Raw genomic sequence first — 15,253 nt, forward strand, 5'->3', positions numbered from 1 at the left:
TAATGTCTTGTGAAGCGAAAAGCTGCGTGTTTACAAGAAACAAATCCATCATTAAGATGTTCAAACCGTTGCTCTTCTACATTTTTGGTCAATTTTCTTTTTTCGGGTAACTAGATATTTATTTATATATATTTATTCATGCATTTTGTTAATGCTTTTATATATTTGAATTTGCATTCAAGCTGCAAATTTGATTGTTTCTCCAATTAAAGAGTTTTGGTTCCTTACCTGTTAACTTTGGCTTAATATTATAATAGTATTATTATAATATTAACCCAACATACACTATTCTATGAGAACTAAATTTGAACTGAAACAATATTGAACTAAACTGAGCTACATACTGACATTATTATCTTTGGTTCAGCTGCTCTACAGCTGAAATTGAATTTCGTCTATAATCCATGAATTTGACAACATTTTTTTATTTTCCTGTTTATCTGCTTTAAAACAGTCTGTATTGTATAAACCATTACAGAAATAATGTGACTTGATTAAGTTCAATATTTACTGTTAGAAGTTAAAAAAAAACACAGGTATGAGCAAAAGTAATAGTGATGCTTGTTCTAGTTTTTACACCAATAAAAAAGGAGCAAACTGCAAGATCTTAAAATGTGTGTAAATGTTTTCTGGATGATGTAATTTATACCTGAAGGAGATCACATGCTTCTTTTACTCTTTTCTTGTACAAGTGGCTTTTGCATGCAATTTTGAGCTCGTTTTTTTTCATCAATAGTAAACCAGACCTGCAAAACTTCCAGCTCACGAGAAATGGATAAATTAATGTCTCTGTGAGGTCATGCCTTTTTTTGTAAATGACTGAACTTTTCCTGACCCTGGGGACCCGTGAAAAGCCCCCTCTTGATTATAAATAATAGCAATGGGCTGCTAATAGTTAATCCGATTGAAAGCTGGAAAAGTCTGATATGAATTCAGCAGGAGGGCAAGAGGGCAGCAGACGTGTAAATGCTTTTAGAAAGGTTCTCATTGACCTTCGTGGTAATGAAAAAGTCATTTTCACTTCAGTGTTGGAGAGCCATATCAGTCAGCTCGGTTCAGACGTCTTTAACACTTCCCCTGTGGAGTATGTTTAGCTGAAATGACATGTTTTTGAATAAACCTATAGTATAAAACAGGTTATGTGACAGACATGAACGAAGCCTCAATTCATGCAGCTTGTGCCACTGTCAAATAAATATACTAAAATGTATTTGAAAACCAATTTATTTCATTCAAAGTATACTACAAAAACATTTACATATTTATGTACTTAATAAAAACACCCTGCTTAAAGTATACTTAAAGTCTGCTAAATTAGAACAACTAATTTTGTACTTAATGCACTTTTAATTGTGCGGAAGTAGTGCTGAAGTCCAACTGAAGTATATCTGATTGTGCTAAAGTGGAATTATTGCAAGTATACTTAAGGTACATTTGAAATATCTTGCGTTTAAAGACCAATATTATGCAAAGATCATACAGTCCTCATAAATAGTGAAATGCGCATTGTGCACAAGTAGTACTCCAAATAAAGTAAATATGTTAATAGATTTGAACTATACTTATTATGAAATAAATGCATTTTAAATAGCTCAAAACCATCATCCTTATCTGGACCCACATTTGCTCGGTTTCTCCAGATACTTTGCATTTCATAATGCTTTAGTTGCTAATAAGATCTCAGTGCTCCTGTTTGCCTAGAAGACCTTTTTCAGATAACATACTGATTCCACTTTTTTACATGAGAAAGGATCAGGATATTGTCCAGAACGTTCAATCTTAAAATTTGCATATGAATACAATTCTACTATTAGCATCAACTTATTGCCAGTAACGAAAAGTCTGCTGACATTTAAAAGAACTTGTTTTATTAAATAAAACCCATATGATAAAGAGCAAGTTAAATAAGTTGCATACAGTACAAAAGCTATATATATATAACACAACTACATTATAAATATACATCACAGACACTTTGTAAACTTACAGTGATCCATGAAAAAGTAGTGCCCTCATTTTAGCTTTCTTGTATAGACTTATATACACACACACACACACACATATCTTTTATATAAACAAAATATAAAATATTCAATACATCACAGCTCATCTAAAAACATACGTACAAAGCTCATGTTAGTTCAGGACTCATTTCTGACGTAACTACTGAACTTGGTGGGGAGATTGTCCACTGGGTAAACTGTTGGGCCTGTTTTCATTGTCGGGGGTCCATTTGAAAGAATCCAGTTGCACTGCTGTGTTAGCTCGACTAAAAAGATCTTGAGTAACACTTTGGCGAATTCTTTGCCCACACACATCCTGGAACCGCCTCCGAAGGGGATGTAGTTAAACCTGGAGCCGTCCTCCAGGCCTTTGCTCATGAACCTCTCTGGTTGGAACTCATCTTTGTTAGGAAACACCTCAGCAACGTCATGTGTGTCACAAATGCTATAGATGACATTCCATCCTTTAGGTATCTGGTAACCCTGAAGGAAAATTAAAGATAATTTGGTGTTAAAGAATGATTTTGTGTGAAATACACCATGGGAGAGCATTTAGAAGCAGTTTATAACATTAATGATCAAGCCTTAAAGTTCAACTTACATTCAGTTCAAAGGTTTTGAGTGCCACTCTGAAGCCTCCGGGTACAGGAGGGTTGATTCTGAGAGTTTCTTTAATCACACATCCAGCGTACTTCAGTTGTTCCAACAGCTCCATACTTAATGTCTTTCCAGGTGAATACATGCCCATTTCAACCTGCAAATAAAAATGTGTCCATTCACCCACACATCGGTTTAAACGTGCCATCAAATTGAGAAGAACTCAAAAGTTAAACGTTTTGGATCATACCTTCTCCTGAATCTCCTCTCTAACTTTCTGCACCACTTCTGAATTCAGACCCAAGAACATCACCAGTGAGGTTGCAGTGCTGGCGGTGGTCTCGTGACCTCCAAACAGAAGCTCAGTAGCAGCTTCTTTCATTGCCTGAGGGAAGCACACACACTTTATTATTGATGTTCCCTGACTGGATGTCACTTACTTACTAATATCTGGTAAGTCTAATGAGAAATAGTTACCTGCAAACTGAAGGGCTCATCACTTCTCCTGCTGTTCTCGATCAACAGCTGAAGAGCATCTTTGTGTTTTTGCTCGTTTTCGTTGTCATCATCTTGAATTTTCTTCCTGATGTTCTCCTCAATTTTGGAATGAATGAAATTGCGTGCTCTCAGACCCTGCCAAACACATTCCAGGTTGTTATTTTCTCAAGTTTATTTCACAATACCGAAAATGCATCTTCAGACTCTACAGTAACTTACCCGGTACAAGCCACTGAAGGGAACATCAATTGGCAGGGAGAACAGGTTTTTAATCATTTCCTCAAAAGCTTCCACCAGTTCCTGCTCATCGGTCTTGATTTGCTCAGGCTCGAAACCAAGAAGGATTCTCATGGCTATACGAAACATGAGTCGTTTCATCTCTGGGTAAACCAGCACACATGTATCTCTTTGCAGCCAGTCTTGTATGGCACTCTTCACCTCCTCCTGGATAACCGGGATGTAGTGCTCAAGAGCATCTCTTGAGAATGCTCTCATAATGGCCTAAGCAGAACATTATAAAAAGTATTTTTTTAAAAATCATCTTCTCAAACATTTTTTAATTTCAATGCAAAATATGAATCTGGGGTTTACTGGACAGTTTAAGATTGACACTGAATATACTTGAGAAACCATCTGATGTTCCTCAGAAAATCTGCAACTTCTAGGCTAACTTTTGAAGATGTCTCAAATATTCCATTGTTTCATCAAGGAACATCTCAAGTGCCTCAAAACCTTTCAAATGTAAGGGCTTTACAAGAGGAACCACTGACAAACTGACAAGGTTCTTGCATAAGTTCCTCAGAGAACATCGTTATAATATTGGAAGAAATTCACAACGTTAATGCAACTTAATATACAAAACACAAAAAATAGCATCCTTACCTTTTTCTTGTTTTTGTGTTGAGTGCCATGAACATTGGAGAGCGTGTCAGAGCCCAGTATAGCTCTCACTGATGCTGGCCACTGAACAGAAACCAGCTTGTGTTCGCCCAACAGAATCTGCCTCACGTTATCAGCTCCCATCACCCTGACAGTCGGGTTACCAAAAAGGTGCGTTTTGTAGATGCATCCGTATTTCTGGCGCTTCATCCGGAGGAACTTCCTTCTCTGTGTGTAAGGACAACGCATTATTGGCACAAAGATTCCAAACGCACATTTTACTCCACATGCATCCTTTATTAACACAACAAAACATTAGAGTGCATCGCATTTAGCTACCAGCCAAGTACATTCAGCTGAACTTGAACAAATGGCAATAAAAGCGCACGCGTACCTGGAGGATCAGCTGGAGCGTTTCTCCAATGAAGGGTAAGCCCATGGTACCTGGCGGCAGGGGACTTCCACAGTTCGGATCGACCCGGCGAATCAGTAACATCTCCCACAACTTAACCGCGGCGAGAAAGAGCAAAACGGGGAGCACTATGGTGCAGAGAAAGGTGACTATGAGTGTGTACAGCCCCATGCTGAAGCGCGTAAAGTTCGCAAAATAGCTTCTGGAGAGGAGACGCGTCTTTACGCACAGACTGAGGGTGTCCTCGCTTGTGCGCCCTTATATATCCATTGCGCGCAGGTCTCCTCCTGTTACCTTCCTCAGATAAATTAGTTCACACAAAGTTCATCTTTAATTGTGGTGTCATCTCGCCCCGCCCACAGGCCAGAAGCCGCTCCAAACTCTGAACCATTTGTTATAGGCGCATTTTAATACCACCTCCTGTAGAAGGCAGACAATCCAGAGATTTCACTTTGAAAAGGTGTTAATTCCCCCGACACAAAAGGAAGCATCCGAGGCTCTTTTGTTGCCAATATTCCCGTCGTTTACACTCATTACTCTGGGCTTGTGTGCCATCAGAAATGCCATAGAGGATTTAATTGAGGAGCTTAACTGTGAAGCACTACTTTTACATTTTAAATCCCTTAAATGTCCCTCTTTTTGTCTTTCTTTTGGCGTGGGGGTCCTTAAAAGGCCATTACAGAGTTTAGAAAGCTTATCTACACATGTACGGTTATATATATATGGCATGGAAAATGGACAAATATTTTTTTAATATAAAAAATAAGTAGAATATTTCTTATTTAGAACTGTTACATTTTTATTGTGCTCTCTGTAGATTTTGAGTTTCTATTTATATATACACCTATAGATGATTTGCTATAAAAACGCACAGAGTTGATTTGAGTCATTATGATCAGGATCTGATTACAATATCAATATACATTATAATATAATAGTGACAATTTGTGAACAATATGTCTGTGTATATCAACCTAGACAGATTTAAGTTGTTGATTAAAAATAAGTTAGGACAGTTGTCAGGGCTGTGTTGCTGGATCTGATCTCACATTAGACTTTAGCCTGGAACCGTGCCATAGCTATTATGCCCTGTTTTCATGTGGAGCAGAGTGTGCAGTAATATCATAAATATGATCATTGTCTCGCAGCGGGTTCAAACCCGGGTCAGCTTAAAAAGTGACGGAGCAGAGCAAGGTTACCGGTACATGAAGAGCAAACACCCACAGTCTGAATTACTGTTTTTACGACAGCCATAACGTGGAAAAAACAAGCTGGGAAGTCAGTCAGTTAAAGAGACAGGATGGCTCCAAATTTTTCCCTCTCTTCATTCTTTGATGTGTGTCTGCCCTGCATTTCACCTTTCATCCTGTGTGATGGGATGGGGAAAACTCACTCGTGACATATCTATGATTGAGGGTATTTTAGGCATGTGTCTATGTAAGCAACGCATTCATATGTTAACCCATTACACGACCATTGCCATATTTATTCTTCGACATGACCCGACCGTGCCAAATGCCCCCAAGCGAACCTTCAAACTTGGCCTTATTTGTGAATTTGTGCAATTATGAGACCTGTTTTCCCTCGTCAGAGTCATAGCAGTGTGTGAAATGCTTTGATGAACCTCTTTCAAACTGAGCCAAAAGCAATGCAACCTGAAGTTCAAGGATATTTCACCGAAGAATGCTTGTATAAATTCTTCCTATTTATAGCTCTCAAATAGTGTTTTATTATTGGTATGTGTTTTTTCGCCCCTGAATATATCCAATATGTAAACTGTGATATTACCCAATGTAGTGTTGTAGTTGAATCCGTTTAATCCACTGGCATCATTTGTGACCAAACTTTTCTGTTAAGTTGTTTATATCTTATACAAAAAGAATTGTCAACTGTAAATTAAATTGATTGAGCTGCTTAAAGTCCTCTGAAAGATGTGATACAGGCTATGTCATCATCAATGGAATCATAAAACATATCAATTACACATACACTTTTTAAAAGCTCTATTAATAATGTATTACGTCTCGCAGAAAACATGAACGCAATATATTTAAACGATGTTTTGCAACTTTCTGTTGCAACTGTGCAATATTGATAAATTATTAACAGAAAAGCACTTTAAAAAGCAAACAACGACAATAATTATAAAATGTAATTGCAAATATAAATATATTTGGAAATATATGGAAAAGACTGCAGTTGGTTGCATAAGGCAATGGGCATGTCCATAGATCCAAAAACATGTGATGATTTAGCTGGACTGGGAATGCTTATTGTTGGATTAAAACGACTAGTCCTGACAATAGTCCTGGTGACCCGCTGGTGACCCTGCAGCACGGACCCTGACATCTCTGTGAACTCTGGGCGAAAAGCTCGCCAAGTTCACTGTCCATCAAATAGCGAGATACGCAGCCTGAGCAGCAGTAATTATCCACACTGCCATCTATTCCGCGCTGTCCATCACAAAAATCAAATCAAGGGCATCATTAAAGCCACTTACAGTAATGTTCTAATTGGGTCAAGAGATAAACAGCCTTTCACTGGTGTGCGAGAGAGAGTTTTAATTGGAGCCTCGGATGTAGATCGTCGCTTTTATCACAGTTTCATCCTCATCATCTGCCTATATTTAGATATAGGCTACAAGGAAGAAGCAAGTAGTCTGCGAGCTTTATAATGATTTCAAAAAATGTTCGACTTTTTAAATGAATTTGTCAGCAGTTTTCAGGACGCAGGTTGCTTTCGCGCAACCCAAATGATCTTTTGTTGCGCACTGTTCAGCCACCCATGTGAGAGACACTTTTGTGATAAACATGTAAGTTTAAATGTTTAATAAAGAGACAAATAACGCCGTTTTGTCGAGTTCAGAACGGAACAGAAGCACTCAAGCAGCGCCCCCCAACACTGGTTGTTATTGTTACCTCAGGCGACCGTGACTCGTTCGCAAGCCTCTATTTAGTGCGCCCTTACTTGTAATCTAACTTTTGATGTTTGAAAATGTACGTTACATATAATTATACGGAAAAAGTACTTGAGGACCAAGCCTTTGCCTAATTAGGGGCGTCAGATCCCCCCCATCCCCACATAATTCGCAGTTATTATGAAAATGAGTCGTTTTCGATTACCATATATAAAAATGTCTCTACCCTCTGGGTAAATTACTTTATATATCCTGTGATCATATCAAATTAGTCATTGTCAGCAGCTATTTCAGAAATGATATAGCCCAACCCGCGCATCTTACCTTGGATGCCGGAGCTGGTTGCTGTTGTTGTTTACTCGCATAAGTGACACGTGGCACAGCTATAGGTAGTGAATTTGTCTTTGATTTATGAGTTTACATGACATATAGACCCGCGAACGCAGTTTGAACCGTGAGCACCGCAGGAGGGGGTCACAAGAGCACAGCCAAACAGTTCACTAAAGGGTCAGACTGAAGACTGACTTTAAGCTATATAACCTCCAGCCTCTGGAGCCTCAGTCCGTCTTTTATTTGCATTTAAAAATACTGCTGCTATTAAAGGCTCTTTCCTTGCCAAACAAAACAAAACGATTAGATAGCAGAATATATCAAATGGTCCTGTGTCACTAATGGGTGAACAGAGTTTATATGGTAGCTATTTTCGGTTTTGCAGTAGGCTAGCTTTTGAACTCTAGCTCCTTTTGTATTAAAAAAGGAGATGTATTTCAATAAAATACTGACTTCTTTAATGCTGTAATTACTGGTGCTTTTATTTACTTTATATTCACTTATATGTATTTTCTGAAGGCATTCTGAAGCTGAATTTTGTCACAAGCTCTTAATGATATTTAAGCTGTTAAATTTCCATCCCCCAAAAAAATCAAAACTGGTAAATAAAAGACAGTCAGGACACAGGAAGAAATTACAAAAAAAAAAGCTTTCCTTTCTCTTTGGAGTGTTACAAGCTGATTGTGCATAGATAAGATCCCTGAAGTTGCAAAGACTAAAGTCTCAAAACCAAAGAGATATTCTTTATCAAAGTTAAGACTCTGCCACGCCCCCCTAAAACGGCTCGTTCTAACATGCCCCCACATATCTACCTCACTATGTGGAAATATTTGCATAATGCCGCCCAAATGTTCACGCAAAGAAAGAAGGCGTGATTTCAGTAACTGCAGTTAGTGTTGAAGCAGCATGTCAGGGAGACGCTGTGTGTTTCTAGGCGAAAGCAAAAGCACTTTATTTGGCCTTCCAGAAGTAGATGCATTTAGGAATCTTTAAGATTACTTACAACAGAACAGCCATGCATTTTATGGACGACCGTTTCGTGAACCTAGGAGAGGAGGTAATTCTGACTTTGCTATGACAATCTGGCGCTTCTGAATCAGCTACTGTTTTGTTATTAGTTTAAGTATTTGCTATTGACTGTTCAAATGCAGAGTTTTGCACATCGTGTGTGAGAGAGAGAGAGGGGAGGGGGGGTCACATCACAGAGTCAGCTGTCTAAACCGTGGCTTGTGTACTGCAAACACATACCAGCTTCATCACTGTGTCTGTCACGCGACTCTGTTCCCCTTTCGGGCTCTGTCTTTACATTTATTTTGAAAGATGAAGCTCGCGATTATGGTAAGGGGCGTTACATTTCCGACGAGTGCTTGCGGTGTTTCGGCCAATCACAATGCACTGGGTCAGCTGGCCAATCAGAGCAGACTGCGCTTGTCGGAAGGAGGTACTTTGTAGAAAACGACGCGGTTGAGAGAGGCGGGGCATAGAGGACCTACAATAATGTACAGTAAAAATATGAAATGAAAAATAATGTTTTTTGAACATTAAAGCATGTCAACATATTCTGTTACACCAAATACACAAAATAATGATCTTTAAAAAAGCATCATATGACCCCTTTAATTAAAACTATTCCCAACAAAACATCAAAACATGGTTTGTTTGAAAGAATAGTGAAGTGACAGTTACATTTTTTTTTTTAAAGTTTTTGATTTTTTGACATTAGTGGAAGCTAGATTTATAGGAAGGCAGTTTGCTGAACTATTATATTTATAGGCACTAGTTTCAAACATAACTGTAATGCCTCAAATACCTACAAATTCCAAATGCAAAGAAATTCAACAATCATATGCTAAAATACATAGCAGCCAATGTAACAGTAAAGCTGCATTTTATTTGAATGTTACAATAATTTCCTCCTCCTTGGTACTGTATTCATACAGGCCATTCTTCTAACAATGTAGCAAGTACAACGGGTGTTATGAGAAGTGTTCCCGGTTCCGGTTGTCCTAATTAATGCAGCCTAAAAATCCTTTAACGGATTTGAATATTAGAAGCGCATTAGTGTGTTATGTGTAAGCCAGGTTAAAGAGATGGGTCTTTAATCTAGATTTAAACTGCAAGAGTGTGTCTGCCTCCCGAACAATGTTAGGTAGGTTATTCCAGAGTTTTATTCCAGAGTCCACTGGCAGGGTGAACAACAGGTACTGTGTCTTTGGGATTGACTTGGTAACCCATTCTGAGCTGGTGAGCAGTTCAACATCAAGACTGTTCATGATGATCTTGGCCACTCATTTCACCTCCAAATGGGATGCTGAAACGGTTTGCTCTCGTTTCTTTCTGAGGCAAAGCGGTCAGGATCAAATGAATAATGGGATCAGTCTCATGCATTTCACTGATGCTGTATAAAACACCTCATCCCTTTGGGATCAGGAAACGCTGCAAAAAGCAAACAAATAGTGTACAGCATGTATTTATTTATGCAGTAATGCAAATTTGAATTTCTGACATTGATGGAATTTGATCCTGAACTCCACTTAGATATTTCTGTCTTCACCAGATCTTGCAGATATGGAACACTCTTAAAGGTAAAGGTTCCACAACAAGTTTTTCACAGCGATGACATAGAAGAAACGTGTTTGATGACATAGAAAGAATGTTTGATTCCCCCCCAAAAACCTTTCAGTGATCAGTTCTTAAAAGTTCAATTTTTTTCACTATAAAGAACATTGTGTGGAATGCAAAGACTCCTTGGATGTTAAAGGTTCTTCATAGAAACATAGATACCAATAAAAATATATTTTTAAGAGTGAATGTAGTTCTGCAAATCTGTGTGACTGAATGCCTTTGCCAAAATCAGGATAGGTTCAGAATAAGAATCTTGAATCTAAGAATCGTGTTATGATTAAGAGATTGTTTTTAATTGGTGTAATGTCTCACATTGCGTTTCTTCTCGTGAAGGTCCCCCAAGGAGTTGGTCCTTTATTTCATCTCAAGCTCTTCACTGACACTGTTGTCTGACATATCCTTAAAAAAACTTTAAGTGAGAAAAAAACTTGCAAAATAGATATAATTCATCAAATTTTTACTAGAACTTTTTTAGTATTTTTACTTATTCCTTTCATTTATTTAATTTTTAAGCAATCTTTAATTGGCTGTTATCAATTGCCTCAATCAATTGAGGCAAAAAAACATAACTATTTTATATATATATATATATATATATATATATAATGAGGTGCCAAACAGGAAATAATTATATCAAAATCTGAATATATAGATAGTTATAAGTCTGAAAATATAGAAGTAAATCTGAATATATAGTTATAACTCTGAATATATAAATGTAAATTGTAAATATTTAATTAAATAACAGATTTACCTCTATTCATTCAGACTTTAATTATATATTCAGAATTATAACTATGTTTTAAGATTTACATTTATATATTCAGACTTATAACTACATATTCAGATTTGCTTCTATACATTTACAATTTACATTTATATATTCAGATTTACTTCTATATATTCAGATTTATAAGTATATATTCAGACATAATATATTCAGGCTTATAACATATTCAGATTTTTATATAATTATTTCCTGTTTGGCACCTCATTATATATATATAATGTTTTAATCAACATTTGACTTATTTCATCTGTTATCTGTTCAATTTTACACTTAGGTAATTGCAAAGCATTGTGGGATTGCACTTGCTTGGATTGTGATTATGGCAGATATTGTGCATCCTCCACAAGCTGAACTATGACATATATATATATATATATATATATATATATATATATATATAAACTCATATATATATATATATATATATATATATATATATATAAAGCGACATAAAGGATACTCGATGAGTAGCAAAAGCAAAGGATGAAGGAAGGGAAAAAATGTCACTTTTAACATTTCATATCACAAAAAGAATCAAAAAGAGTTTCATATCACAAAAAGAAATCTGGATTTCATTTAAAAAATCTTTATCTATAAGACACAGAAGTGTCCGAAGTTGTTAAAGGGGTCATATGATGTTGCTAAAAAGAACATTATTTTGTGTATTTGGTGTAATGAAATGTGTTTATGCGGTTTAAGGTTAAAAAACACATTATTTTCCACATACTGTACATTATTGTTTCTCCTCTATGCCCCGCCTTTCTGAAACGTGTAGATTTTTACAAAGCTCATCGTTCTGAAAAGCAAGGTGTGCTGTGATTGGCCAGCTATCCAGAGCGTTATGATTGGCCGAATACCTCAAGCGTGTGACGGAAATGTTACGCCCCTTACCATACTGTGATGCCCTGTCAGGCCGGAGCGATGATTCAAAAACATGAAAACCCATTATAAACGAGGCATTCGTTGCATCCAGTGGGGACATAATTATGGATTATAATGACTTGTACTGTCTTTTTACGTGTTGCGTTGCATCGTGCCGCGTAAACATAAATCCATGTCTGCATTTGTGATCGGAGAAATGACAAACAACAAGCCCTACTCTACATTGCCCAAAAAAACTCGCTTTAAATATAAAAAATGTAAAATATAAAAAACTTACTTACAATCTGTGAGTCAGAACAGCCGGCATTGTAGTCTACTCTTCCAGGATCAGGAAACAGTCCTCCATAAAATGTGTTGCACACATCTGAATATTTGGGTTGAAGTGTTCTGGAACAGGTTGCATCCAGTGGGGACATAATTATGGATTATAATGACTTGTACTGTCTTTTTACGTGTTGCGTTGCATCGCGCCGCGTAAACATAAAACCATGTCTGCATTTGTGATCGGAGAAATGACAAACAACAAGCCCTACTCTACACTGCCCAAAAAAAACTCGCTTTAAATATAAAAAATGTAAAATATAAAAAACTTACTTACAGTCTGTGAGTCAGAACAGCCGGCATTGTAGTCTACTCTTCCAGGATCAGGAAACAGTCCTCCATAAAATGCGCTGCACACATCTGAATATTTGGGTTGAACTGTTCTGGAACAGTGTTGTAAATACAACTTAACCACTGATTTGTAGTCGTGTCCTCTTTTGGAAGACCAAACAAAGTAGTTTCGCTTTCACAACGAAACACGCAGCGTCACAATATTCAAAACATTGAATATTTAACAATTAACATTAATATTTAATATTAAAATAATATAAACTCAACAATAGAATAAGACAATTCACCAGAAAGAAGTTTAACATGGCTGGGTATCTTAATTTAATTAAAAAAAAAAAGTATATATTTTTTAATTTAATAAAACTAAATTAAACTCTTTCTATTTTAATCTGAGGAGTTTATCTGTATATAGAGTAACAATGTTGTAAAGACATTGAAAGCAAAAAAACAATGGATCAAAATGTATTTTGTTGTGAAATTTTATTAAAGCACACACATAAAAATGGGTGGATCTTGAAAACAACTGAAGTCACTTGGGTTTGTGTAACTCCAGGTACTGCCAGTAATTGGATATTGTGATTCTGTTTGCCTCATTGAAATTTTAAATATCTGGGTGACACTTTACAGTAACTTTCATTATTATTAACAAATTCCATAATGCCTAACAGATCATTAGTTAATGTACATTCAAACACTTGTAATATCTGAATGTAAAGGAACTACTGATTTGCTAACCATGTCTTTAAGTTATGAGAGATATTTTAAAGTGAAACCAATATTAGTGTTGATACAACCATAAGACGACAGAAAACTGAAATATGGAAACATCCTCAAACGACACACGTGTTATGCTTTACATTCCATTTTCCCCCCAATTTTAATAAAATAGTATGGTGTATATACAGTGGTACTTTAAATACATAAGCATACAGTTGCTTGTTAAAAGGCAAACTTAAATAATTTTCAGTGCAAAATGCCTGCTCAAAATAAATTTTAAGAAACAAAATAAAAGCATGTGGATGCAGATATTAATCTGGAATTTTTCCATGTCTGTAGCTGGACTAATTATTGCTTATTTATTTTCGCCTAAAAATGAGATTCTAAAGCATCTGACCCAAAGCTTTCATTTCACCCTGAGAAAATAAAAAATTTAATATAATTCTGTGGTGCATTTGTTCATCATTCAGTGAAATGCAGCTGACAATTTTAGATTCTTTTCAATAAAGAAGAGCTGTTTGTGCACACGAGTTGGAACAAAGTCTGCCAACGTAAAAGAAAAAACGATGCATTCTCATGCAAATGCTAAACATTGGTCTGCCAGTCTACTCACTGGCAGACCCATGGGAAGCATGATTCCATAGCGGTGTTAAATATATTTAAAAATATTTACAATAAAAACTTCTTCCATGTTACACCAGGGAGAATTTCATACAGGTTGCAATATGACCATCAGCATCACCAGTCACATACACACCGCCGCTCTCTCAAGTGTAGTGTTAGGAGTCATTGCACTTTCACAACGTACAAAACATAATTCTCAACCTTTAAAAATACATTACAAAAAATTACTGCATAACTTCACTTTTTTTTCTCTTCATTTTTGCACCATATTTACATTATTAACCTACAGTGGTGAATATTTTGGCAGGAGACATGGAGGATGCAGTCAAAATATACCACAGTACTTTTGAGAGTAGTTAGCTTACAGCGAGTTATTGGATTTTGAAAAAAGGGCCAAAGCTAGAAGTATAACATAGTTTGCAAGTTACATTGTCAAACCCAGCCCAGTGTTTGGAATTCATGTGGATGCCTCTAGGAATGCTGGGACATTCCATTCACCAGACTTCTCAGCTGCTTCACCACGGTCTCGATCAATTTCTGCTTGTCACGGTCGTTCTTCCTGAACTGGGAGAAGATGATGTTCTTTTTACTTGTGTCTTTCATTCTGGAAAAGCAAAATGAGGGGATAATATTACAGTCGAATATATGAAGAAAATAAATAAATATCAGAGTCCAGAAAACATCTATTATTATTATTTTCCACATTTTAGAATAATAGTAATGCCAACTAAAACTTTTTTTTTTGAATATTTATGAAATATCGTGTTTCATATTTTGAATCAGATTTTAATTTGAGCTTACATTTTAGTAAAACTTTTCTGTCTTGTAAATATAGTTTCTATTAAGTTTAAGTTATTTTAGTACTTCAACTAAATGAAAAACTGAACATTTTACCTTGGTAAGTTAATGTTTATTTGAACTGTTTTTATTAATATTTATCTTTTTTGGACCACAAACATATTTTGCAACCCTTTTGGTGATGCTAGTGATACAGAAATAACACGCTTCTCTTTTAAACTCGTATGTAAAAATTTCAACAATTCCAGTATAAATGCATATTTTTATGATATACAGTGGTGTGAAAAAGTGTTGGCCCCCTTTCTGATTTCTTATTTTTTTGCATGTTTGTCACTTTAATGTTTCAGATCATCAAACAAATTTAAATATTAGTAAAAGATAACAAGTGAACACAACATGCAGTTTTTAAATGAAGGTTTTTATTATTAAGGGAAAACAAAATCCCAAACTACATGGCCCTGTGTGAAAAAGTGTTTGCCCCCAAAACCTAATAACTGGTTGGGCCACTCTTGGCAGCAACAACTGCAATCAAGCGTTTGTGATAACTTGCAATGAGTCTGTTACAGCGC

General features: G+C 36.2%; 2 protein-coding genes across 2 annotated transcripts in view; both read right to left on the reverse strand.

Moving 5' to 3' along the window:
• Window positions 1-1,853: 1,853 nt before the first annotated feature.
• Window positions 1,854-4,719, reverse strand: LOC107593523 (cytochrome P450 26A1). The gene is made up of 7 exons (XM_016283263.1): window positions 4,372-4,719; window positions 3,981-4,205; window positions 3,318-3,599; window positions 3,078-3,233; window positions 2,851-2,985; window positions 2,605-2,757; window positions 1,854-2,486 (listed from the first exon to the last, which is right to left on the reverse strand). Exons 1-7 carry the CDS (start codon window positions 4,558-4,560, stop codon window positions 2,142-2,144), a joined length of 1,485 nt encoding a protein of 494 aa, XP_016138749.1. The 5' UTR covers window positions 4,561-4,719; the 3' UTR covers window positions 1,854-2,141.
• Window positions 4,720-13,006: 8,287 nt separating this feature from the next.
• LOC107593515 (exocyst complex component 6-like) overlaps window positions 13,007-15,253 on the reverse strand; it is a 65,328-nt gene continuing 63,081 nt past the window's right edge. Inside the window, exon 24 of the mRNA XM_016283254.1 lies at window positions 13,007-14,490. Within this exon, the coding sequence (XP_016138740.1) occupies window positions 14,358-14,490 (133 nt within the window). The 3' untranslated portion in view covers window positions 13,007-14,357. The remainder of the gene's footprint in view (window positions 14,491-15,253) is intronic.

Source organism: Sinocyclocheilus grahami, unplaced genomic scaffold (assembly GCF_001515645.1).
Source record: "Sinocyclocheilus grahami isolate Dianchi unplaced genomic scaffold, SAMN03320097.WGS_v1.1 scaffold172.1, whole genome shotgun sequence".
Taxonomy (NCBI): domain Eukaryota; kingdom Metazoa; phylum Chordata; class Actinopteri; order Cypriniformes; family Cyprinidae; genus Sinocyclocheilus; species Sinocyclocheilus grahami.

Excerpts from the sequence above, each read along its gene's own strand:
- LOC107593523 (XM_016283263.1), bottom strand. The coding sequence starts at position 4,560 with ATGGGGCTGTACACACTCATAGTCACCTTTCTCTGCACCATAGTGCTC. Across the intron at positions 3,234-3,317 it reads CCTTCAGTGGCTTGTACCGG|GGTCTGAGAGCACGCAATTT; the intron begins GTAAGTTACTGT and ends TGTGTTTGGCAG. Across the intron at positions 2,758-2,850 it reads GAGAGGAGATTCAGGAGAAG|GTTGAAATGGGCATGTATTC; the intron begins GTATGATCCAAA and ends TTTTATTTGCAG.